This window comes from Lissotriton vulgaris, chromosome 10 (assembly GCF_964263255.1).
Source record: "Lissotriton vulgaris chromosome 10, aLisVul1.2, whole genome shotgun sequence".
NCBI classification, from domain to species: Eukaryota; Metazoa; Chordata; class Amphibia; order Caudata; family Salamandridae; genus Lissotriton; species Lissotriton vulgaris.
This window is the reverse complement of record NC_141698.1, coordinates 457133132-457157250: the sequence shown is the minus strand read 5'-3', so window position 1 is coordinate 457157250 and position 24119 is coordinate 457133132. Positions and strand designations below refer to the sequence as shown.

The 24119-nt window shown below is 47.9% G+C and overlaps 1 protein-coding gene across 1 annotated transcript in view; it reads left to right on the top strand.

The window, feature by feature from the left end:
• CFAP70 (cilia and flagella associated protein 70) overlaps positions 1-24119 on the top strand; it is a 1103282-nt gene that overhangs the window by 589635 nt on the left and 489528 nt on the right. The window contains exons 16-17 of the mRNA XM_086941320.1: positions 17878-18009; positions 19294-19419. Of these exons, the coding sequence (XP_086797446.1) occupies positions 17878-18009; positions 19294-19419 (258 nt within the window). The remainder of the gene's footprint in view (positions 1-17877; positions 18010-19293; positions 19420-24119) is intronic.

Sequence of the window (24119 nt, the reverse complement as noted above, 5' to 3'; positions counted from 1 at the left end):
AGCATGCAAGTAGCCGGACAACGCGGTGAGCAGCAAAGAGCAGAAGGGCCCCACGCCGATCTCGTGGATGCTGGGGGGCTGGACTTCGGTGCTGGAGCTGCTCAGGGTTGGGGCTTCTCGAACCCCAAAGCATTCACTCGAGGATCCCTCGGCGGTCGTGCTGGATAAGCTTAGTGCAGTTCTGAAGATGGCAGGTCCCTCGAGGTCTCGTCACACCCACGAATCTCAGCTGGGCTGATGATGCAGGTTGAGGTCAGAGGTGCCAGGGAAGCCGGGTCTCGTCGTGCTGGTCGGTCGGATTCCGGAGGAAGGACGTGCAGCAAACCGCAGGTTGCTTAGAAGGTGCCCGCAGATGCAGGTTGACTACTCCTTAGTCACAAGGGAGAAATCTTAGGAAGAAGTCTTGAGTTCCTTTCGTAGAAAGTAGTTTCAGGATTCAAAGATGATCTAAATTGGAAGGGTCCCCGCTCCCACCTTTATACTAAAAAAAGGGGCTGGTACTGGGCTAGGTCCTGCCCATGGGTGGGACCAGGAAGGGGGTGGTTACACCCCTCTCCCATGTCGGACTTTCCCCAGCTCAGGGGCTGGTGTGCCCCTGGAACTGGTTCTAGCCGGCCTATGCATAGTGAGCACCGGGGTGCCACTTGCAGTCACCTTCCTCTAAAGCCCTGCCTACCCAGGATACACAAAACCATGTCTGGGATGGTGCTAGCACCGCCCCTGACAGGAAACCCTTTGTCCAAGCTCTCCTCGCTGGAAGGACTCTCAGCAGCAGGAGGTCAGACTTGTGTCTGTGGTGGCAGCATCCATTTTGTGATGCTGAGGCTTGAGTTAACTTTAACCGGGGTTCACAATTACACACATGTCGTGTCCCTCTAGAAGGGAGGAATGCTAACCCCGTCGCCAGAATTGGCATGGGGTTAGTATTCCAATTCGTATGACACCTTACTCGACATATTTTGATAAAGCCATACCAGAGTTGGCTTATAACCGCGAGGATCATAATGCACTTAAGAGTATATGGTATGCGTTATCATGGAACAGCTATTAGGATTTGGTTCCGCAAGCTGCAAATGGGCTCAGCTCATGCCAGAGCACCATCTGACATAATTCCAAGCACTCTGCCTTCAGGATTGTCAAGGCCTGCCATAGGAGTGACTGATAGGAATACATGTGTCCATTTTAGGGTTAGATATAGGTATACTATATCTAAAGCAAGGGGTGATTACACCACCTTGCCCCAGCTGTCGTGCAGCCAGTTGTGTCAGATTTAGATGGCCAGCCAGGGGTGGCATAATACATGCTGCAGCCCCTGGTAGGCCCTGGGTACACCTATGCCCTGAGTTACAGGGTCTGATAAGGTGGCCCAGTACCAATTGGTATATGCACCTAAGGTACATGGAATCCATTTTACAGAGAGAGCAGTAGGCCTGGGGCCCTGAATAGCAGGGTCACAGGTCAACTAAGTCGGAAAACCAGCAAAACACTCGGCAAAAAGTTGGGGGCAACCATAGTCAGGTATCCACCCTCCTACACCTTGTGTGACGTTCTTGTGGGCACTTGGTCCAAGCCCGCCACAGGTCCGCCTGTGGATACGAACGTGGCCAGATGCTACCGCCCAGCCCCGGGCGACCCTTGCTTTTTGTCCACCCATCCCACCCCGAGAGCCTGGTCATCCAGGCCTCCAATTCCCAGGCCGCCTTCCCGTCGGCCCCGCTGGACCGGGAATCCAAGAGATATGAACAGTTCGGGAAGAAGGTGTTCTCGTCCCTAAGCTTAGGGCTGCGGTCTGTCAACACCGCCTGTCTCTTGGGCCGCTACACCCACACCCTGTAGACGCGGTTGCGGACGTGCTGCCACAATGTCCGGAGGAGGTCCGGGCTAAACTCGCCCAAACCCTTGCGGAGTCCCGGGATGCAGCGCAATATTCTATCCGGTGTGGGCTGGATACCACAGACTCACTGGGCGGGGCAATGGCAACGACGGTGGCGGTTCGACGCCACGCCTGGTTGAGGTCCGCCAACTTCTCGGCCGATGTCCAGGCCACACTTCTGGACATGCCGCTCAATGGCCGTCGCCTCTTTGGCGACAAGGCAGACCATGCGCTGGAACGTTTTAAGGACTCCAGGGCTACGGCCAAGTCCTTGGGCCTCTCGGCCCCACGCCAGCAATCGGGTGCCTTTCGCTCCTTTCGTGGTCTCGGAAGGGGCGCCCCCACACGTGCTGCCAGCCACGCGCCGCAGAATGTTCAACAGCGCGGTGGCGGCCGTGGAAACCGCTGTGGCGGCGGTCGGGGACAACAGCGAGGCCAGTCCACACCTCCCTCCACAGCACCCGCCTCAAAACCTTCCTAGTCCGAGTTTTCAGGCCCATATGATGCCTGTGGGAGGCAGGGTTCGCCATCACCTCTCCCACTGGAGCACTATCACGTCGGACAGGTGGGTGCTGCAGATCGTCCGAAGGGGCTACTCCCTCCCCTTCGAGGCGACCCCTCCATCCATGCCACCACAATTCCACTGCGTGTCGGGGGATCACTTGCATCTTCTGCAAGAGGAAGTCACGGCCCTCTTGGCCAAGGGGGGCATTGAGCGTGTTCCTGGGCCAGAAGTAGGGTGTGGATGTTACTCCCACTACTTTCTGGTACCCAAGAAGGGCAAAGGGGGCGTACGCCCTATCTTGGACCTGCGGAACGTCAAACGGCTTCCTCCGGAAGGAGAAGTTCAAGATGCTGACTTTGGCTCAGGTCCTAGCTGCCCTGGACCCTGGAGACTGGCTGGTAGCATTGGACTTGCAGGACGCTTATTTTCACATCTTCGTCCTGCCAGCCCACCGGCGTTATCTTGAGGTTCACGGTAGGCCAAGAGTACTTTCAGTTTACCGTGCTTCCCTTCGGCCTTACCAGCGCCCCACGGGTGCTCACGAAGGTGATGGCGGTGGTCGCAGCTCATCTGCGCAGGTTAGGGGTGTCAGTCTTCCCCTACCTAGACGACTGTTTGTTGAAAGCGGGCTCGCCCCAGACAGTCGTCAGCCACCTCCAGACTACAGCCGACCTCCTGCATTTGCTGGGGTTCTCCATCAATGTGCCGAAGTCGCACCTGTGTCCCTCTCAGAAGCTCCTTTTTATCGGAGGGTTCTCCACTCGGCGCAGTTTCGGGTTTACCCTCCCGAACAGCGGGTTCGGGATATACAGGCTCTGATTCCCATCTTTCAGCCTTTATCCCGAGTCTCGGTCAGGTTGACGCTGCGGCTTCTGGGGCTGATGGCCTCCTGCATCCTTCTGGTGCATCACGCCTGGTGGCGGATGCGGGCTCTGCAGTGGGACCTGAAGTTTCAGTGGGCCCAGCATCAGGGCAACCTGTCCGATCATGTTTTGATCTCGTAGGGCACTGCGAGACAACTGCAGTGGTGGCTCACGGACCGAGATTGGGTCAGTGGCAGATGCCTCTCCCTACCCCAGCCGGAGCACGTGGTTGTGACGTACGCGTCCCTCCAGGGCTGGGGGGAGGCCACATGGGAGAGGCGGAGATCAGAGGCCTCTGGTCTCCGGCGGAGTAGCGGCTCCATATCAACCTTTTGGAGCTGTGGGCGATTCGTCTAGCACTGAAGGCATTCCTCCCCTCTGTCCGGGGGAGTGTTGTGCAGGTGTTCACCGACAACACCACCGCCATGTGGTACTGCAACAAACTGGGCGAGGTGGGGTCGTGGACCCTATGCCAGGAGGCTCTGTGCCTCTGGCAGTGGCTGGAACATCAGGGCATGACTCTGGTGGTTCAACACCTGGCAGGCTCTCTGAATGCCAGGGCGGACGAACTCAGCCGTCGGTGCATGATGGATCACGAATGGCGTCTGAACTCGGACGTGGCGCAAGGCCTCTTTCAGCAATGGGGAGAGCCTTGGTTAGATCTATTCGCCACAGAAGAGAACGCGCAATGTCATCAGTTCTGCGCGTTGGAATTTCCAAGGCGGCACGCGCTCAGAGACGCTTTTTGTTGCGAGTGGAGTTGCGGTCTATTGTACGCCTTTCCGCCTATACCACTTCTGCCCAGAGTGCTGAAGAAGATCAGGCGCGACCGGGCCCAGGTTATCCTTGTGGCTCCGGACTGGGCACAAAGATAGTGGTATCCCCAGCTACTCAGCATGTCAGTCAATCCCCGATTCGTCTGCCTATTCGGGAGGACCTTCTGTCGCAGCAGCAGGGGACGGTCCTGCACCCGAACCTGTCCAGTCTCCACCTACAAGCTTGGAGATTGAGCAGCGGCAGTTGAGGCCATTTGACTTGCCTCCCGAAGTCTGTGATATCATTCTGGCGGCCAGGCGGCCCTCCACAAAGTCGGTATACGCCTGCAGGTGGAACAGATTTGTGGCATGGTGCACAGAAAAGGCTGTGGATCCTCTCTCTGCCCCTCTTTCTGAAGTTCTACTCTTTTCTTCTTTCCCTTGCCCAGCAGGGCTCTGCTCTGGGCACTCTTAAGGGGTACCTTTCTGCTCTTTCCGCCTTCTTACGGCTTCCTGATCAGCCTTCCTTATTCAAGTCCCTCATTGTAAATAGGTTTCTGAAGGGCATCACACACATGTTCCCTCCTGTTCCCTTCGTGATACCCCAGTGGGACTTGAATCTTGTACTTACTTATCTCATGTGTGCTCCCTTTGAGCCGCTCCATAACTGTCCTCTCCATCTTCTTACTCTGAAGACTGCTTTCCTGGTTGCCATCACCTCTGCCCGGAGAGTGAGTGAGCTCCAGGCTCTTTCTTCTACTCCACCTTTCCTCTCTGTTCATCCGGACAAGGTTGTGTTGCGAACAAGACCTTCCTTTCTGCCCAAGGTTGTCACGGCCTTCCACATCGGGCAGTCCATTACCTTGCCCACCTTCTTTCCGCCTCCGCATCCCTCGAAAGAGGAAGAGAGGCTCCACCGTCTGGACCCAAAACGTGCGCTCTCTTATTACTTAGATCGCACAGGCCAGTTCCGGGTGGATAACCAACTCTTTGTTGATTACGTGGGCGCGAAGAAGGGAAAGGCGGTACACAAGAGGACCATCTCGCAGTGGATCATCTTGTGTATTCAGGCATGTTACATCAAGGATAAGGGGAATGAGCCCGCAATCCAGCAGGGGGCTCCTTTTTGCCCATGAACATAAAGATACTCTAATATGGCGCTCTGTACCCGTTATGATCAGATAAAATTATGGTATTAGTTTCTCATTTAGAATAAGACAGATAAATAGATGCAGTCGTCATAACGGGTACAGAGCGCCATATTAGAGTATCCAAATAATAAACACTAACAAGTCCCTTCTCTGTGTCTATTAACTATACTCACAGCACTTCTAAGTAGAGTCCTATATTTATGTTCATGCATAGGACCCAGCTCCACTCACTTCGGCACCCGTTCCGGCTATGAGCAATTAAGCAGTGTTACTGCTATAAAAACAGAAAACGTACTACTGTCGGATGTCAGTGGCAGAGACATCGGCCGTAGGCGCCCTCCTGGAGACGAGCTATTTTTTTACCACAGGTAAGCGATATACCCCAAAGCTGCACTTTTATAGGTTTGGTTTGCGTGTCCGATTTGTTTAGGCGAACGCACAGAGTTCTCTACCAGCAATCTAGCCGCCCCTGCCTCTTTTAATATGTCTAACTAGCTAGGACTCCAAAAAGCCCTGAGAGACTACACTTCCCGGGTAGGTAAGAAAGACATGGACCTAGCCTTAGATACACAAAACTCTAACCACACAGCGTTGTCATACGTAAAGAGACATACACCACACATAGATGTAGGAGATTTAGTGATACCGCCGTAGTAGGCAGTAAAAAATAGGCTTTAGGAAACTCTAACTATACATCGTTGTCATACGTGAAGAGACATACGCCACATAGAGATGTAGGAGATACAGTTATACCGCCGTAGCAGACAGGAAAGAAAAGGTCTTACTCCTAGTTATATGCAGCTTCACATACAATACGAGCAGCAAGACGCACCACAGAATAGTAGGGCAGAAAGAGACATTGCTCCATCAATACCTAGCCTGTCACACACAGCATTAAAACAAAAGTATTAGAAACAAGTTATTACATGTAACTAGAGTGAGATTAATAATATTAACACCTCTCGCTGTTATCTCTACTTAAAAGTTTCTAGACAACTCCATAGTTAGATGCACAGGCTCCAACTTACCTTGCCATTTGCGATCTTAAAACAGTGGATAAAACCTAATACCCTAGATATACCTTGGCCCCCTTTTTTCTTTTCAGTTCTACAAAGTAGCACCAACCGACCTGTTGGAGCTTCAGAAAGCACTATAGTCAAACATTAAAACATAGATGCACACCGTGGACCAACAGCTCTTGGGTACAAATTAGTCGCTTTTGTTCTATTCTCAATTTATCTAACAACTTGCATAGTAATTCATCAGGTTTTACTTGCACCCTTTCTGTAGGATCAAATATCCGCTCATAGAGTCAGAAAACAAGCGCCCAGTTGAATAATACCGCTAATAGTGTCTAGAAAGTAACATCAAAGACACAGGTAGATGTAACTCGTTTAAACCCGCCTATAGACGGTATACACTAGAGCACCTTGCATGTCATACATGTTGACACACGCCAGCTGGCAAGCATGGAGACAAACTATTTTCTTCCCACCAACTTTTCAAAATCCTTTGGGTTCACAGGACTTTTCTAAAACTTTCACAAGCCTCTCCCTCATTCTGGGAACTAAGGTACTAGCTGCTCAGTGCACCTTTTTCACCCGACTATCTTTTGACTTTGGCATAAGTTAGCCTATGGCATGGCAAGTTCATCTAAACAGTCAAGTATTGTATTGATTTATGGATGCTCAGAAACTAATGATGGTACATATGTTCTTATTTCAGATAATGAGAACCCCCTGGTTTTAATAGTATGTATGCACCTGTCTGTTGTCCAGTTTCATGTTGGCCCTGAAGAAGGTGAAGTACAGTAATGACATCCCTGAAACGTACGTATGCCGTACTGACCAGAGACCCTCATACAAAATAAAATCAAACCCCGAAGAAAGAAAGGAAAGGATTACAAAAGACTATTAATCCTCACAATAAAAAGGAAGATTTAAAACTACGGGTTCAGTTATACCTAGACGAGTCTACTATAGGACGCATTATATGTTTTTCACTTCTGTCACTGGTTGCTTGTTGTGTTAGTAATGTCAGGACAGTCAGTATGAAAGATTGAGTACGTATGAATGATGGTATGAGTGAGAGTAATCTTAAATGTATTGTTTAGGGGTTCCTGTCAAGACATGATTTAACCCTGCATTTTAAACTCATTTGTACATATGTTACCATGTCACTGTATTGTAATTTTGATAACATAATTACTAAAAAATGAGAAAAATAAAACTGTTATAAAAATGATAGAAAATAAATGAAAGAAATAAAATACAAATACTAAGTCTAAGTGAATGATTTCATGTTTCTTGTAGCATCCTGTATGTAATTTTGAAGAGAATTCAATGCTCAGGGGTAAAGAAATATAGGTCAGAATAGGGGTTCCCCTTATCCTTGATGTTGCTTTGCTACTCCCTCCTCTAGACCTGAAAGTACCTTAGGGATTACCCTGGTTACCAATGCTATTCAGGCATGTTATTCCATGGGCAAAAAGGAGCCCCCTGCTGGATTGCGGGCTCATTCCACTCGAGCCACGGCAACAACAACTGCCCTGGGCCGAGGAGTCCCCTTACAGGACATTTGCCAGGCAGCTACGTGGGCCTCGCTGCACACGTTTGCAAGACACTACTGCCTGGACAGTCAAGTCCGGAGGATGACTTCTTTGGCCGTTCCGTCCTCCAGGACTTTCTGGTGTGATTATTGGTTCGCAGACCCACCACTGGGGTTGGTATTGCTGGGGTATCTATTCTAAGGTAAGGAATCTATCACTAACGTGTCTCTTTCAGAGGCACAAGTTACTACTTGTGTAACGATATATCTGTATGAGACATTAGTTAGTGATAGATTCCTTACCGACCCACCCATCCTCCCCTTTCTGCGAACCGATATCTAGGGTTAAGGTCACCCTCTTTCAGGGCCCTAGTTTCATGGCACCAGTGATGGTTCTATCATGGCTCTGCGTATCTGGCGCGGAAAAGCTGTGTATCAGAACTGACGTCAGCGGGCATGGGCGGCGTCTAAGTACTCCGATGACGTCATTCCGGCGCTAACGACGCCGACAATGGACGCAGAGCCGCAGACGACGCCTACCGACGCGCAGGGGTATTGCTACGCAAAAATGTCCGGATCCAGTCTGACGCCTGGGGATATTCTAAGGTAAGGAATCTATCACTAACTAATGTCTCTTACAGATATATCGTTACACAAGTAGTAACTTGTGCATCTAGCACAACAATCATCGTTATGCAGCCCAAGGTTGTATAGGTTCACCAAGGTATACTAAATGAGAGGCAGAAATCTATAGTGTATAATAAATGTAAATGTAAATGTGTGTGTCTTGTAAAGCACACTGCTACCCGGAGGTGTCCTAGCACTATAGACCGCTGGGGAACCCGTCCTGGCTTTCCCTGTGAGATGTTCCCTCCTGGGTATCTCCAAGGTGAAACCAGGCATCCCCGGCGTTTGTGGGGGGCTGTTGTGAAGATGAGGCAAGCTAATGCCCAGAGTTGCCGAGTGTGATCCCTGGTTAGAGTAGGCACCGAGGCGAGAATTATCGAGTCTGCTGACCCTGGTTCACGACCCTGCCGCGTCGGGGATTGAACCCTGGTCCCGGGCCGTCTTCTGCTTCCGGGTCTGCCGCCTCTAACCAGTGAGCCACACCACTCCACTCCACATAATACGAAGATGACTGCTGGAAAAGACCAGGTTGGTCTGACCACAGTTAAATCGCCATGCCTCCTCTGAAATTTCACACCCTAAACAAGTTCCCAACTCATTTTGGCTCTGTGAGGTATCACCTTTGTCTCTTCCTGGGCCACCTGATAGAGTGAGGTAATTAGCAGTATTAGTAGATATGGTTGCTTGGAGGGTGACCAACTTGGCGAAAGTCAGGGGTTCCTTTGGGAATTCATAGAGGGTGGTCCGGTAGTCGATGTGGAGCCTATAGTGTGTAAATGTGTCTAAATGTGAGCTGGGAGCAGCACTCAGGAATTCTGGGACTGACAGTGAGGTGCCACCTTTGTAAAGACTACCCCATTTAATCAAGGCCTGTGCTCGAAGTTGGGATATCAACCAGCTGCTTGTGGGTGACTGGCAGCAATGCATGGCAATGTAGCGGAAGGTCAGGGGAGTAGATCAAATTTTTGACTACCTTTTTTTTCAGCTTATCCCAATGCATGAATCGTACACTTAACTGTTGACAAATCTTCGCATGGGCAGACTAATGAAGGATTTCAGGGGAACCAGGACTTTGCTATCTATCTCTACCATCACGTGGGATAGGAATGTCGTGGGTTTATACCAATGAAACACATGATGTGCCTGGGTGCATAAGCAGTAAAGTTCTGTGTCAGGGGCCCGAATTCCCCACTGTGGAAGGCCAAAGTAAGTGTTTCCAATTTGATTTTAGGCTGTTTCCCAGCCCATGTCAGGCAGACCAATTGTGACCTAAGTGCAAAGAAAAATGCTGCAGTTAAGGTGATCTGAATGTTTAAAAATAGGTACTACAGTTTTATCAGGAGCACCATTTTGATCAGCCCCACATCTCTTGCTAAGAATAACAGTAGCGAGATCCATCTAGTGATCTAGTGAGGGATGGTATTAAGTGTTGTGCCATAGTTTGCATGTGTAATTACATTCCATTCTCAGAGTACAAGATTCCCAGGTATTTAGTCTTGTCTGTACAATATCTAAGATTTGCTGGATGTTAAAAGAGCATTGCAAGGGAGTGTCTTTGTATAGGCAATCAAAGGCACTTTTTTGGGTGCTGCAAAGAAAGTTTATAAACCTTATACCCCAACTATGGGCCGTTGGATCAAATCCTTAATTGTTATAGGTAAAAATTGGGTTCCGGGAGTTGCCCCAGTATTGGAACTTTCCTAGATTCCCATGCTTTGTATCATTCCCCGTCGTCGGAATGGGAGCCTCCGTAAATAAAAAATACTATAGTAGTAAGCACAAAGTGAAAAAATAGGCCTAGGCCTCATCTCATTTTGTAGCTTATCCACCTCTTTTTGTAAAAGAGACCAAATTCTTGTAACAGCCAATCAGAGCAGCCTCACCCCACAGAACCTTCCTGAGAGAGCCTCAGGGCCTCAGATTTTCTACCGCACGTTGTGCAAGGGAGTCTCCATTGAGCTCTGCTCAATTTTCTTCACTTATGAGTATATTTCTACAACTTTTTGACTGTTTTTCGTCATGTCTGACAAAGAGAAGAAAGCACTTTTTAGAGCCTGTGCTACTTGCTCAAAAAAGAGGTTGTTTGTTAAAGTTAAAGACAAACACGAAGACTGCATATACTGCTTATACCCGGACCACAAGGCCACTGACTGCAAGATTTGCAGAACCTTCTCCACCAAGACCTTGAGGGACAGAGAAGGACGCCTACTGACCTGGTTGCAAAAAATGAAGGATCGCAAGGAAGTTCTGTCTTTGGACAGTGAGGGCTCTTCTTCTGCTGTGTCATCAAGAAGATCAAAGAAGAGGGGTAGGTCTCCCCCTTCATCTTCTAATGAGCCCCATGTGAAGGCCTTGCCTGGGACCGCTGATAGGTCTGATAGGCCTGCTTCCCTTAAATCTCCTCACCACGGTGAAAAGGAGAGGCAGGGACAGCCTGAGGAGTTGCAACCTACAAAAAAGGCTAAGAAAATCATCTCTGTGACTTCACCACCTTCAGAGAAAGAAAGAGGGGTGAAAAAGCCTTCATCTACGCCTCAGGACATGGCTTCTGACAAGAAACAGCGGTCGTCGACGGTGAAAACCACAGGTACGTTGACGATTCCTGTCAAAAAAGACTTGTCTCTAAAACTGGCTCGTCGAGGATGGCTACGACGACGGCATTAAGATGCCTGATTCCTGTTCGTCGTCGATGAAGCTGACTTTTTCAACGTCGACGACGATGACGTCGAGGGTAGCGTGGACGGCGATAACGGCGACGAGAACTACGACGACGACGACGCCAGCTGCCATGATTCTGACGACGAGCTCGTCGACGACTCCGTCGACGATCCAGCCATCGTCGATGAAAACCATCTCACCGTCAACGACTCATTCGACGACCACCACAGTCTCTTCGTCGGCGCTTCCGTCGCCGAAACAGTCGACGAAGATTCAACCGTCGACGACGATCCCGTCGACGACGACGTCGACGACTGGGAAAATCTGCATTTCTCAAAGGAAGAGGCATATAACACCAGAAATGACATCTCCACGGCGGATTACGCTGTTGCCTCCTACCTTATTACTTGATGATGACTTTGAGGAGGAAGATGATAGCAATTATGGGCCAGCTTATAGCCCATCTGACTTGCAGGTCAAATTACAGGCAGTGAGTTCTGAAGAAGGCGAGACGGAGCAACACCACTATGCTCCGTAAGACTGTTATGACCAGCAAGAGAGGCCTTGCATGACTATCGGAGGCGGTTTCCTACGCAACAGGAGGTTCAACAACAACGTCCTCCCACACCTCTGCCTCAAGTATCACAACCAGTGGCGGACGCCTCTATGGCCTTAAGGGTGCTTGACCCAGAGCCTGTAGAACATCCTCAAGAGGTGGTTGCCATTCGGGATGAGGATGATGATGATGCCTCATCAGATGCAGATCAGTAGAGGGAACCTGACCAAGATCAGAATATGGACTGGAATCAGGATGGCCTTCAAGATCCAGATGTTACAGGGCCTGATACCGCAACCTCTCCTCCAGCAGATATTGGAGGTTTTCCCAACCTAATGGAACGAGCGTCCAAAAGATTTGGTCTTCCAGTTCACACAGTTCAATCTGACTGTTTTTTGTACGACTTCAAAGAACCATTCCGGAAGTCAGTTCGTTCAATCCCCATCATTGAACATGTTTGTTCTGAAGGAATAAAGGCTATGCAAAATCCAGCCACGGTCCTCCCAGCGCTTCCCAGACTGGAGGAAAAGTATAGGGCGCCGGAGGGCAGCCCAGCATGCCTAACAGGTCAACCAAAACCGGACTCAGTTATCTCCCAGGCCGCACAGAGTAAATCCAAGAATCCATCCACGCCTCTAACGACAACACAGGATAAAGAGCGCAGGCGTCTGGACAATGTTGGGTAAAGATTCTCCACAATGGCCAGCCTCCTCGTTAGGACGGCTAATGCTCTGGCGATTCTGGGGAGATATGATCACCAGATGTGGTGTGACCTCTCTCCGTTTGTGGAAGAACTTGAGGATGGGTCTAAGGATGAGGTCAGGAAAATCTTGATGGAAGGGGAGCGCGCCTCTTCGGAGGTAATCGGCTGCGCTATGGATATAGCTACTACTGCCATCCGAGCGCTAGCAGGCTCGGCTGTTTTAAGACGCCAGGGTTGGCTGCGAGCCACGTGGTTTAGACAGGAAGTAAAGAACAAGATTCTAGACCTACCTTATGACGGAGAGATGTTATTTGGTAAACACGTGGATGACGCCCTACAAGGCATAAAGAAAGATACTGATACGACTAAGTCCTTGGGAACATTACAATACCGCAAAGTACCTTTTAGGGGGGCAAGAGGAAGAGGTTTCTCATCCTACAGAGGCAGCAATCAGCAACGCTACTCTTCCTACTTCCAACCTGGCCAGTCATACAAACCCCAATATTCACAGAGGAGTCAGTCGGGGTCTTTCTCTCGCCAGCAGCCGAGAGGACGTCAATAACAACAGAGAAGAGACAATACTAAGAGACAATAGCGGCCATGTGGCTCTTTCTACTGTTCCTGTACCCTCGTTAACATCAGTGGGGGGCAGGATTGCCCATTGCCTAAACAGCTGGAAGGGCATAACATCAGACCAGTGGGTCCTCATCAAGGGAGGACACACGGAGTTTCAAAATCTTCCTCCAACGAGAGCTCCAGACGCCATTACATCAAACATCTAGGACTTCTTCGTCTCGAGGCCCACCAACTCTTCATCAAGGGGGCAATAGAGCCTGTACCTCATTCCCAGAAGGGGAAAGGGTTCTATTCCAGGTTCTTCCTGGTTCGGAAAACGAAGGAGAAGTGGCGTCCGATTTTAGATCTACGGAAGCTCAACACTTATCTCATCAAGTTGTCCTCCAGGATGGTCACCCTTCAGGACATTCTCCGTCTTCTCAATCCAGGGGACTAAATGGCAACCCTAGATTTGGAGGATGCATATTTCCATGTGCCCATTCATCCAGCTCACAGGCAATATCTTCGATTCAAAGTAGACAAGAGCCATTTCCAATTCAGAGTACTGCCTTTTGGTCTTCGGTCCGCACCAAGGATCTTTACAAAGATACTGGCTCCTGTGGCAGCTTTACTCAGGAGGCAGTCTTTCGAAGTCTTCCCATACCTGGACGATTGGCTGGTAAAGGCTCCTTCATTCCAAGAAGCATCCAGGGCAGTCACGAGCTGCAGTCAGCTGTTCGAGCAGCTGGGCCTTTGGCTCAACAAAGGGAAATCGATTTTGCGCCCCTCCAAGACAGCGAGGTTTTTGGGTGCGATCCTAGACACGGATTGCTGCATGGCTTTCCCTTCGGAGGAGCGCCAGACCAAACTGATTCTCTCAGCTCGCCTCCTGCACACAAGAAATCTTCTGTCAGTTCGCCAATACTAATCGCTTCTCGGATCGATATCATCCTGCATACCATTGATACCACACTGCAGGCTTCAAATGCGTCCACTGCAGGAACAACTGGACAAGCAATGGCGTCAGGTAACAGGCTCCTTCGACGACAAGATTGTGAGCACACCTGGAATGCAAAAGTAAGCAGCTGGCGGTTACTAAAAGAGAATCTTTCAGTAGGTTTGCCATTCCAACTTCCACCATCTCCCATGGTGTTGACAACAGATGCTTCCATGGAAGGGTGGAGGGCGGTCCTCCAAGAACTGGAAGTCAGTGGTCATTGGAGCACAGTCCAGGTCAAGTTCCACATCAATCTACTGGAACTTATGGCCATCCGTCTAGCCTTACCGGCTTTCCTTCCAAGGATCCGCAACCGTTCAGTGCTGGTTCGTACAGACAACACCACGGCCATGCACTACATAAACAAGCAGGGCGGGACGAGATCCTGCACCCTTTCAAAGGAAGCACAGACTCTGTGGAATCGGGTGATCCAACACAATATCACTCTTTCAGCGGAGCATCTTGCAGGCACACTCAATGCCACAGCGGACGCTTTGAGTCGCCAAAAGACTATCAGCCACGAATGGGAATTGGATCAAACCATTCTGGAGGAACTGTTTTCACGTTGGGGGACCCCAACCATCGATCTGTTTGCGACTCCTCAGAATGCCAAATGCCAGTGCTACGCAAGCAGGGATCACCATCAGGTATCCTTGGGGAATGCGCTTTTGATAGCCTGGTACGGCGCATTTGTTTACGCCTTTCCACCTATTCCGCTGATCCAGAGACTGATCCACAAGCTCAAGGCGGAGCCGTGCAGAATGATTCTGATTGCACCAGCATGGCCCAGGCAATTTTGGTACACAGAACTCCTTCTTCTCTCCCAAGATCAATCGATTCTACTGCGGCTGTTCCGTCACTATTAACAATGGCTCACGGACAGGTTCTGCATCCAGACCTGAGGTCCTTTCAATTGACAGCGTGGCTCCTGAGTTCAGAGAATTCCAGGGTTTGAACCTTTCAGGAGAATGTAGAGACATTTTAGCCCAGACCCGAGCGCCTAGTACTAATAAAACCTATTGGGCGAAGTGGAAGAGGTTCTGCCTTTGGTGTTAGAGACAAGGTCTACATCCATATACTTCTGCACCGCACCAACTCTTGCCTTACATTCTTTCTCTTGCAAAATCTGGATTGGCTCACTCTTCTATAAAGGTACATCTGGCGGCCATTTCTAGATTTAGACGATCATCATCAGGTCCTTCCCTTTGGTCTGCGAGGATCGTTAAACAGTTCCTGAAAGGTTTGTTCAGGGCTTTTCCTCCAGTCCAGCCTCCACCACCAGTCTGGCATCTGAATTTGGTCCTGTCACATCTGATGAAGGCCCCGTTTGAGCCTATTCACAGGGCCGACATGAAGTTTGTGTCTTGGAAACTGGGTCTTCTCTTGGCCCTTACATTGGCTAGAAGAGTTAGTGAGCTACAGGCTTTCACAATTGAGGAAACCTTTCTACAATTTAAGAGTGATGTTCTCATCCTGCGGACAAATCCTAAATTTATTCCAAAGCTCCCCTCAGACTTTCATCTCAATGAGTCGGTGATCTTAAAGACCTTCTTCCCGCGCCCCTCTACGCCAGCAGAGAGGGCGTTACATTCTTTGGACATTCATAGATGTCTCAAGTTCTACTTAGAGCGGACGAAACTGTTCAGGAAGTCTTCCCAGCTTTTTGTTTCATACAGTGCTCCGAGAAAGGGTTGTCTGATTTCTAAATCCTGCATTTCCAGCTGGATATCAGGTGCAATCCAGTTTTGCCATCAAAAAGCGGGAAAGCCACTTCAGCGAGCAATTCGTGCTCATTCTACGAGGTCAATGGCTTCATCGGTGGCTCTATTCTCAGGTGTCCCGATCAAGGACATATGTAGAGCGGCGACATGGAGCAGTGTCCACACCTTCACTCGCCACTACTGCTTGGCTTCTTCTGTGAAAGAGGATGCGGCAGTGGGCCAAGCGGTTTTGAGGAATCTTTTTCAATAAGTCAGTGAGCTTTCCTTTCTATCCCGCCTTCCTGTATTGCATATTTTGTATTACTTGTAGTTGTTCTGCTTTGTGTTGCCAATGTGTATCTGTTTTCTTATAAGGATTATGTATGACATTTACAGATATACAAATGACAAAATATGCTTTCTCTTTACTGCTAGCTATTCCGAAACAAAGCGTGGGAATCTATGAAAGTTCCAATACTGGGGTAAGAAAACAAGTTACTTACCTGTAACTTTGGTTCCCCAGTATTGGTAACTTTCATAGATTCCCATGCGCCCACCCTCCTCCCCTGGGAAAGCTCAGCCTTAAGGTTCAGTGATATTGCTGTTCACAACGGCTACGAAAATCTGAGGCTCTGAGGCTCTCTCAGGAAGGTTCTGTGGGGTGAGGCTGCTCTGATTGGCTGTTACAAGAATTTGGTCTCTTTTACAAAAAGAGGTGGATAAGCTACAAAATGAGATGAGGCCTAGGCCTATTTTTTCACTTTGTGCTTACTACTATGGTATTTTTTATTTACCAAGGCTCCCATTCCGACGACGGGGAATGATACAAAGCATGGGAATCTATGAAAGTTACCAATACTGGGGAACCAAAGTTACAGGTAAGTAACTTGTTTTCTTATTTGTCATTTAGGGTTTCAGGGAAGATCTATAAAAGGCATGACTCCTTCAAGGGGCTTTGTGTGCCAAGATCTGTAGGGCTGCACCTTGACCCTTTCTTTTGGCTTCTGTCAAGCATTATGGACTTTGACATGGTGCTCGCCCTGTAGATGTGTTTGGTAAAGAAATTCTCTCTTCTATGATATAATATGTGTTAGAGTTTTTACTCATATTAAATCATAGTTTGTAGTAATTTGTGCAAAGTCATTTCATTTTCCAGTCCTCTTGGCTTCTTAAGCTTGAGTAGTCCTCATAGAGTAAGGGCAAGAGTGAGGGAGAGAATGAAGAGGTAATGTTTTAATTACATGCTGGTAATTCCATTACTCTAAGTCCATGTTTCCTTGCCTTAATCGTTATTCCCACCATCCCGCAGATTGGCCAGTCTGGCCAAATTATGGGTTTAAAGGATGTTCTATTTTATATTAGCTGAAATATATCAGAATGTGCTGGGGTGGAAAGTCCTATTATACGCTTGGAAGAGGCGAGGCAGGCTACAGATGATATTTTGATTGTTGTCTGCAGATTGGTAGACTGCCTTTACAATGTGAGTAGGCCTCCTGGAACAGAACATGGAGTAGTACAAGGAAGAATGGACTCAGGGTAATGGAATTACTGGTAAGTAATTAAAACTTTATAGGCAAGTCATTTCTTCTTTCCTAACTCCTTTTCTTCTATGCTTCCCTTTTTTGCTTGCCATACCCATTAACCTCTTCACTCCACCCCCCTGTTTCCTTCTCTGACTCCTCCACTTACTCCTTTTATTTTGTTTCCTTCCATCTTCCTTCTTTCTCTCCCTACATCCTTCTTTCCATCCATCACAACTCTTTTCTTGCCTCCTTACTACTTCTTTTGCTTCCAGTTCTTTTTCAATTTTAAGTCAGTCTGTCTTTTCCTTCCCTTACTATTTAATTCTATCTCTAATTCAACCTTTTTCCCCCTTCCTTCTTTCCCTTACTCCTTCCTACTCTCCCTAACTATTATTATCTAAGTCCTTTTTTCTCTTTCACTTAATCATGCTCAGCCTCTTTCCCTCCTTCACTATTACCTTCCATCCATCATCTACTACCCTTTATTTTCACCTGTTCTCTTTACTTCTCAAAACTATTATTGATGCCCCATCTTTAAAAAACATTTTGCTATATTTCAGTAAATATTCATGATTAATTTTGAATATTTTACTCACATAATCTGGAAACCCAGATAGCAAAATGTTTGCTTAATTGGTGCACTAACAATAGACCAATGTAAATCATAACATTCGAAAATATAGACAAATACCTTTTTGTCATTATTTGCCCTGTTCTACCATCTGAGCATAGAGTATTTAATACATGTTTAAGAGGTTTTACAAGGATTAAGGAGGTTTGATGATTGACTTTTGCAGTGTGTGAAGTTTGATACTGCCTATTACTGAGCTATTCCATAATTGTCTTTTCCTTTATTTTGTGTAGCATGCTGTGGTGAAGATAGTGCGAGAGAAATACATGAAAACAACTGCATTTGAGGATCCCGACAAGCTGCAATCATTTCTGAGTGACCTCTATGTCTACCTGGTGGATCAGATGCACGTGGCTCTAAATCAGGTGGAGAGAGACAGGAGCTCCACTGATATTCTCTGCTGATTTTGCACTCTTTGTGCTGCGGCCTTCTTCATCTGTTCTTTGATGCTCAGACCAGTTCAATGTTTCCCCTGACGTTTTCACCTTTAGGTCAAACATTGCTAGGAAATTGGTTCTGTGCTTGTTTTGCATAACTCCCACTTCTGTGAGGACTAGCCAGGAATGCGATGCAGACACTGATCCACATTATGTAGCTGACCAGGCTCCGCAGATGTACCACATACCTTGTACACTGCACAGTCGCCCCTTGCTTCCACAACACTTTGGGATGTCCCAGTCCCATTGTACGCATGTCACCTGTCTGAGAAAAGCACTGCTTATTCTAAAGCTCTGTGGGAGAGGTAGCTGGTAAAAATCACTGCACAGATTCCTAATGTAGCACCGAATTCTTAGTTTCAGAGCTGTCATGAGAGGGAGCTAGAATATATCCCCCGCCGTTTTCTCTGTTCCAGAGTGTAATTACTACAGTCTAAATCACTCCGGTGGGAGGGGCGTGTTGCTTTCCCACCCCTTATTAATTGACCTATGGCAGGCCATTCACCATGGGTCCAGAACATGCAGCCCTGCCTCCAGACCCTAATCTAATTCTTGCTACCTCAACAACACCCTTCTCATACCCTCTACTGACACTCTGCACCTCAATTTCCACTAAGCAGTTCCTCTATTGCTTAACAGGTGGCTTCACACTATATATGTCCCTATACATTTAAACTTAATTTGAGCACTGCAGATTCTTGGGGAAGAGTCTACTTCAAAGTATTCCAGGGATTTTCTCTGTTTTAAACCAACAAGTAGGTTAAACCCTGACTGCCAGTAGACCAGGCTGTTTATTAATCCTCTTTGCTCTCAAACCATGGGTCTGGAAAATGACAATTGTTCCTTACCATAGACCATGGTACGTTTCTTCTCTCTGACCTGTACAGCTAGTATCTCAGAACAGGTATTAGCCTCATTTGGTAAGAACAGGCCATTGGTACACCACTAGGGCTTAAGTTGGAATGATTCACGAGGTAGATGGGGCAGCATTTTGTTTTTAAGCCCATGTGTTGCCCTACAATATCCAACTGAAGGGATACTGGTATGTGCCCTGAATCAAGAAAGTGTAGTCATGATTGATGTCAAAGACTTGCAGGTTGATGCACTTGAGGCATTTTCCCCTGCTCAAGAATTACCTCAGTGAGCTTAACTTTTATTACTCTGCTCAGGAACACAGATATCAAAAGTCGATTCCTTATTTTCATTTAACAGATGTTAACCGATGACAGTGCTTGTCCACCCCCGCCCTCCTTCTTGGACTCCGAGCAGCTGCGACACTTTGCACGGGAAGCTGAACTCAATGAGAACTTTGAACAGGCAGCAACATACTACCAAGAGGTAAAGAACAAGAGCTACACTTCAAGTACTTAATTTGTGCAGGTGTGGTGGTCACTGGCACTCATTTTTGGTGACCGTAACTTATTTTTCACCATCACACTTTGACCAAGAATAAGAAAGAGAAAGGCAGATAAGGGATAAAAAAGAGTGTAGGGTGGAGTTAAAAAAGATGAGGTGAAAGCAAGACTAGGCATCTTTGTTATTTGTCAACACCAGTTTTGGGGTGCTATGAAACACTTTTAAAAAACACACGTACACACAGACACACAAACACACTCTCGCTCTCTGCAAATGCACAGTTTAACATGCTATTTATCACCATTGTGAGTGTGGATAGGAGCCATGACTCACGAGAGGTGAAGCTCCCCTCCACAGGCTGATTTCAGCCCGAGAGACCCCATCCCCAGCACCGTTTTTATTGGAGAGGGGGCACAAGTGCCCCCGGCCCATTTCATCCACCGGGACCTTATCCCTGTGGGCGCATCACATTTTATGGGGGAGGAGGTCACCTGCGTTTATTGCTAATTGGATCTGTGAGTGGGTGTATGAGTGGCTTTGTGGGTCTGTGAGTGAGTGTGTGAATAGCTGCATGGGCGCATGGGTGTATGAGTGTGTTAGTGGATGTGTGAGTGTATAGGTATCTGACTGGGTGTGTGAGTAGTTTTCTGGGTCTCTGAGTGCGTGAGTGAGTGTGTGAGTGGTTTTGTGGGTCTGTAAGTGGGTGTGTGAGTGCATGTGTGAGTGGCTGAGTTGGTCTGTTAGTGGTTTTATGGGTCTGCGAGTGGGCGTTTGACTGGCTGTATAAGTGTGTATGTTGACAGGGACATCTTAAGGATTTTGGGGGCACTGGGCCAAAAAGATTTAGGGGGCCCTTGTTCGTAACAGCTTGAATTTATGATCCAATTTAAACTGTTTCATGCCCTCTTTGGTCAGGTCACTGACAGTGCACAGTCACACTCGTCCAAATCCTAAATATTTTACATCTAATACTTAGGGATATTGATGTGTGTTTTCAATATTGTAACACAGCAGCAGCTCACTAATATTACTGCAATTAATAGCTGTGCCATCCTCCCATTTATCATATGTGAGGTCCTGTTTTGATCTTTAAGAAACTTTTTATGGCTGTTACATGAAACATAAACACATATTTCTCTGCAAAATGTCTGTAAAAGGCAAACACATCATCACATCAAAAATAAATGAAAAGCAGACAGAATCTAAAACAATCTATTTAAGAACTATTAAAGGTCATTAGGACAAGCTCTCCACAGAACAGAGCTGGCTCTGTCAGTGGGTCCCCTGAAAAGCTGGGGCCCAGGGCCCACTTTGCCCATGCCCTAAAATGTCTATGTACGTTGGTGTGTGAATGGGTGTGTGAGTGCCTATGTTGGTCTGTAAGTAGGTTTGTGAGTGGCTCAATGGGTGTGTGGATCTGTGTACGAGTGGTTTTATGGGTCTCTGAATGGGCGTGTGACTGCTTGTATGGATGTGTTATTGGTTGTGTGAGTGTGTGTGTATGTGAATATGTGCTGGTTATTTTAGTGGGTGTGCAAGTGGATGAGTCAGTCTGTTAGTGGGTGTGTCACTAGCTGTATGAGTGTGTATGTGGGTGTGTGAGTGCCTGTGTGGGTCTGTGGGTAGATGTATGAGTGGTTCTCTGGGTCTGTAATTGGTTGTGTGAATGACTGTATGAGTGTGTAAATGGATGTGAGTGGCTGTATGGGTATCTGAGTGGGTATGTGAGGGGCTGTATGAGTATATGAGTGGTTTTCTGGGTGTGTGAGTACTTGGGTGGGTCTGTGAGTGAGTGTGTGCCTGTGTGGGAGGCTGTATGGATTTAGGACTGTGTGTGTGAGTTGTTGTGTATGTGGATGTGTGAGAGAGTATGTGTTTGAGTCTGTGAGTGGGTGTATGTGTTTTTTAATTGGGGTGTGGATCCGCAGATCTGCTACAGATTCACAAGGAGGTCACACTGTGGATCCTCGCATGCACAAAAAAATACGTTTTTGGACAATTTCTTGCCCAAGAGGGGTCCCTCCCAGACCCCTCCATCATTCTAAAGGGGTCAGGATACCTTATATCCCCCTCACAGGAACTGCCTAGATTCACAAAATGGCGGTCTCAACTTTTCTCTCAGGTTGCAGCCATTCAATCACTGCATTACTGTTGGTACGTGGATATATATATATATATATATATATATATATATATATATATATATATATATATATATATATATATATCAGTGATGTCATCAGTGATATCACTGACCATGTCATGAATGATGTAATATGTGACGTCTTCAGCAGTGGATTGCGGGTGAGCGAAATATATTCTGATAGATACATCTGCCGTGTGGATTCCTCACCTTGTGAATATCCCCTTGCGTCAGCAACATTCGGAAATTCTTTTTGTAGCTTCATGCCGACGTGGATCCGGACGTCACAGAGGCACGGCATCGCTCGCGACTCCGCTGATGTCACCGACGCCTATAGGCCCACGCCGGCGTGATGACATCAGTTCCCTTTTTTCCGCGTCGGCGACGCTAACGGTTTTCAGGGATCGTACTGTAGCTTTACAGTAACTTTGTTACTATTATCCTTTTATTGTGTCTATCTTCATATTCTTCCAAATGTCGTCGAAGAAAACTGGATTTAAGGCTTGTGGCGAATGTGGCAAGACTATGTCTATCACCGATCCTCATGAATGCTGTGTTTGGTGTTTAAGTTCCGACCATGACGTAGAGGACTGTCCTTGCTGCAAGAAGATGACTCCGAAGGCGCTAAGAGAAAGAGAGACGAAACTCCTTGTGGCAAAACTTAAAAATAAGAAAGTTAAAAAGTCTTCGAAGTCTCGAACTCGTCGGTCGAGGTCTCGTTCGAGGTCACGCTCGGAGTCGTCTTCGGCTCACGCTTCGAAGTCTTCGAGGAAGAAACATAAGAAGAGGAGCCATGAGTCACGTCATCACTCCGGAAAGGACTCTAGTTCAAGACCGAAGTCCCAGGTCAAACTTCTGAGTAAGGAAGTGGAGGTTTCGGAGTCAGAACATAACTCTGTTGGTGAGGCTTCACATCCGGATTCACCCGAATCTCAGAAGCAGGTCCATTCTCCGGTTCCATCCAATCCTTCTGGTCAGGAGGATGAAGGTGAGGAGCAGGGGGCTGGTGAAGTCGAGGTTCCGATGCCTGCGGGTTCGTCGACCCCGGTTCCTGGACTCGGTGAAGAGGCCGACGTCGTTTCGACTCCACCTCTTCAGGAACGACCCAGAGATCCATATACTGAATTTCCAGCTCCAGGTCAGGATCCTTCTCAGTTCCTGAACGCCATGTTTGGTGTCTATTCTAGGGCAATGTTCCCGTCTGGTGCACCTGTTGGTCCCACGGGTCCTATGGCATTCAACTTGGGTATTCCCCAGGCTTACGCCCCTGCGCCCTTTATGCCTTTTATGCCGGCTATACCACCGCATTGGCATTTTCCGACACCACCGGTGTTGTCGACGCCGAAGCGCACGACGCCGACTCCGTCGACGCCAGTCTCATCGACGCCGATGCCTACGACTCCGAGGCAGGATTCTGCCCGACCTCGTATTGAAAAACCTCTTCCGACTTCGGGTTCGACGCCGGCACCGAACCCGTCGGAGTCGATTCCGAATCCGTTGACTTCGGCTATGAAGGAAAGATCTCGGAGAAAGGCCCAGAGACTTCTGGAAGAGGAAAGATATCATTATTCAGATACTGAAGAAGGGGAGTTACAGGATTCTGAGGATCCTTTTGAAGACTTGTGTGAGGCCAGTGGGCTTGAACTGTCCCCTGAATGGGAATTGGCTTCAGTGTCAAATGTTCCATCGAAGGATGTGGTGCCTTATCACACCGTTATAAAAAAAGCAGCGAGTTTATTGAATATTACTCTGCCCACTGCTGATTATAAACCTAATATTTTAACTGAGGTTCTTCATTCACCCTCGTCAGTTATTGAACCTATGTTACCCTTCAACGAGGCCTTATCTGAGCCCATCTATGAGGTTTGGAAGAAACCTTTATCTGCTCCTGCAGTTTCTAGGACAGTGGCGAGGAGATACAGAGCTGCTCCTGAGGACCCTGCATTTTTATCAACTCATCCCTTGCCTGAGAGTTTGGTGGTGCAAGCTGCCTGCTCAAAGAAATCTGCTGGGGCTTTTCCACAGGTTCCTGGGGATAAAGAATCCAGAAAGCAAGATCAGAGTGCCAAGAAGGTTTTCTCATCAGCCAGTATGGCGTTAAAGTCAACCAACGCGACGTGTTTGATGGGAAGGTATATCCATGCCTTGATGGATTCTGTCAAGCAGCTGATTCCGAAAATTCCTGAGGATGACTGGAAGGATTTTCAGGAAGTGATATCAGACACTCAAGCGGCTGCCAGACAGGTGATTCAGAGTGGTCTGGACACTGCTGATTCGGTGGCAAGGGTCATGGGCTCCTCCGTGGCCACTAGGAGGGCTGCCTGGCTTAAATCATCGGAGTTCTCTGCAGACGTCCAGTCTGTTTTGATGGACTTGCCTTTTGATGGCTCAGGATTGTTTGGCAAGAAGGCTGATGCTGCCTTGGAACGTTTTAAGGACAGTAGGGCCACTGCAAAATCTTTGGGTCTTCATTCCAGAGGTACTACTGGTAGACGCTTCAGGGGGTTTGGAAGATCTTCCTTTCGTTCGTACAGACCAT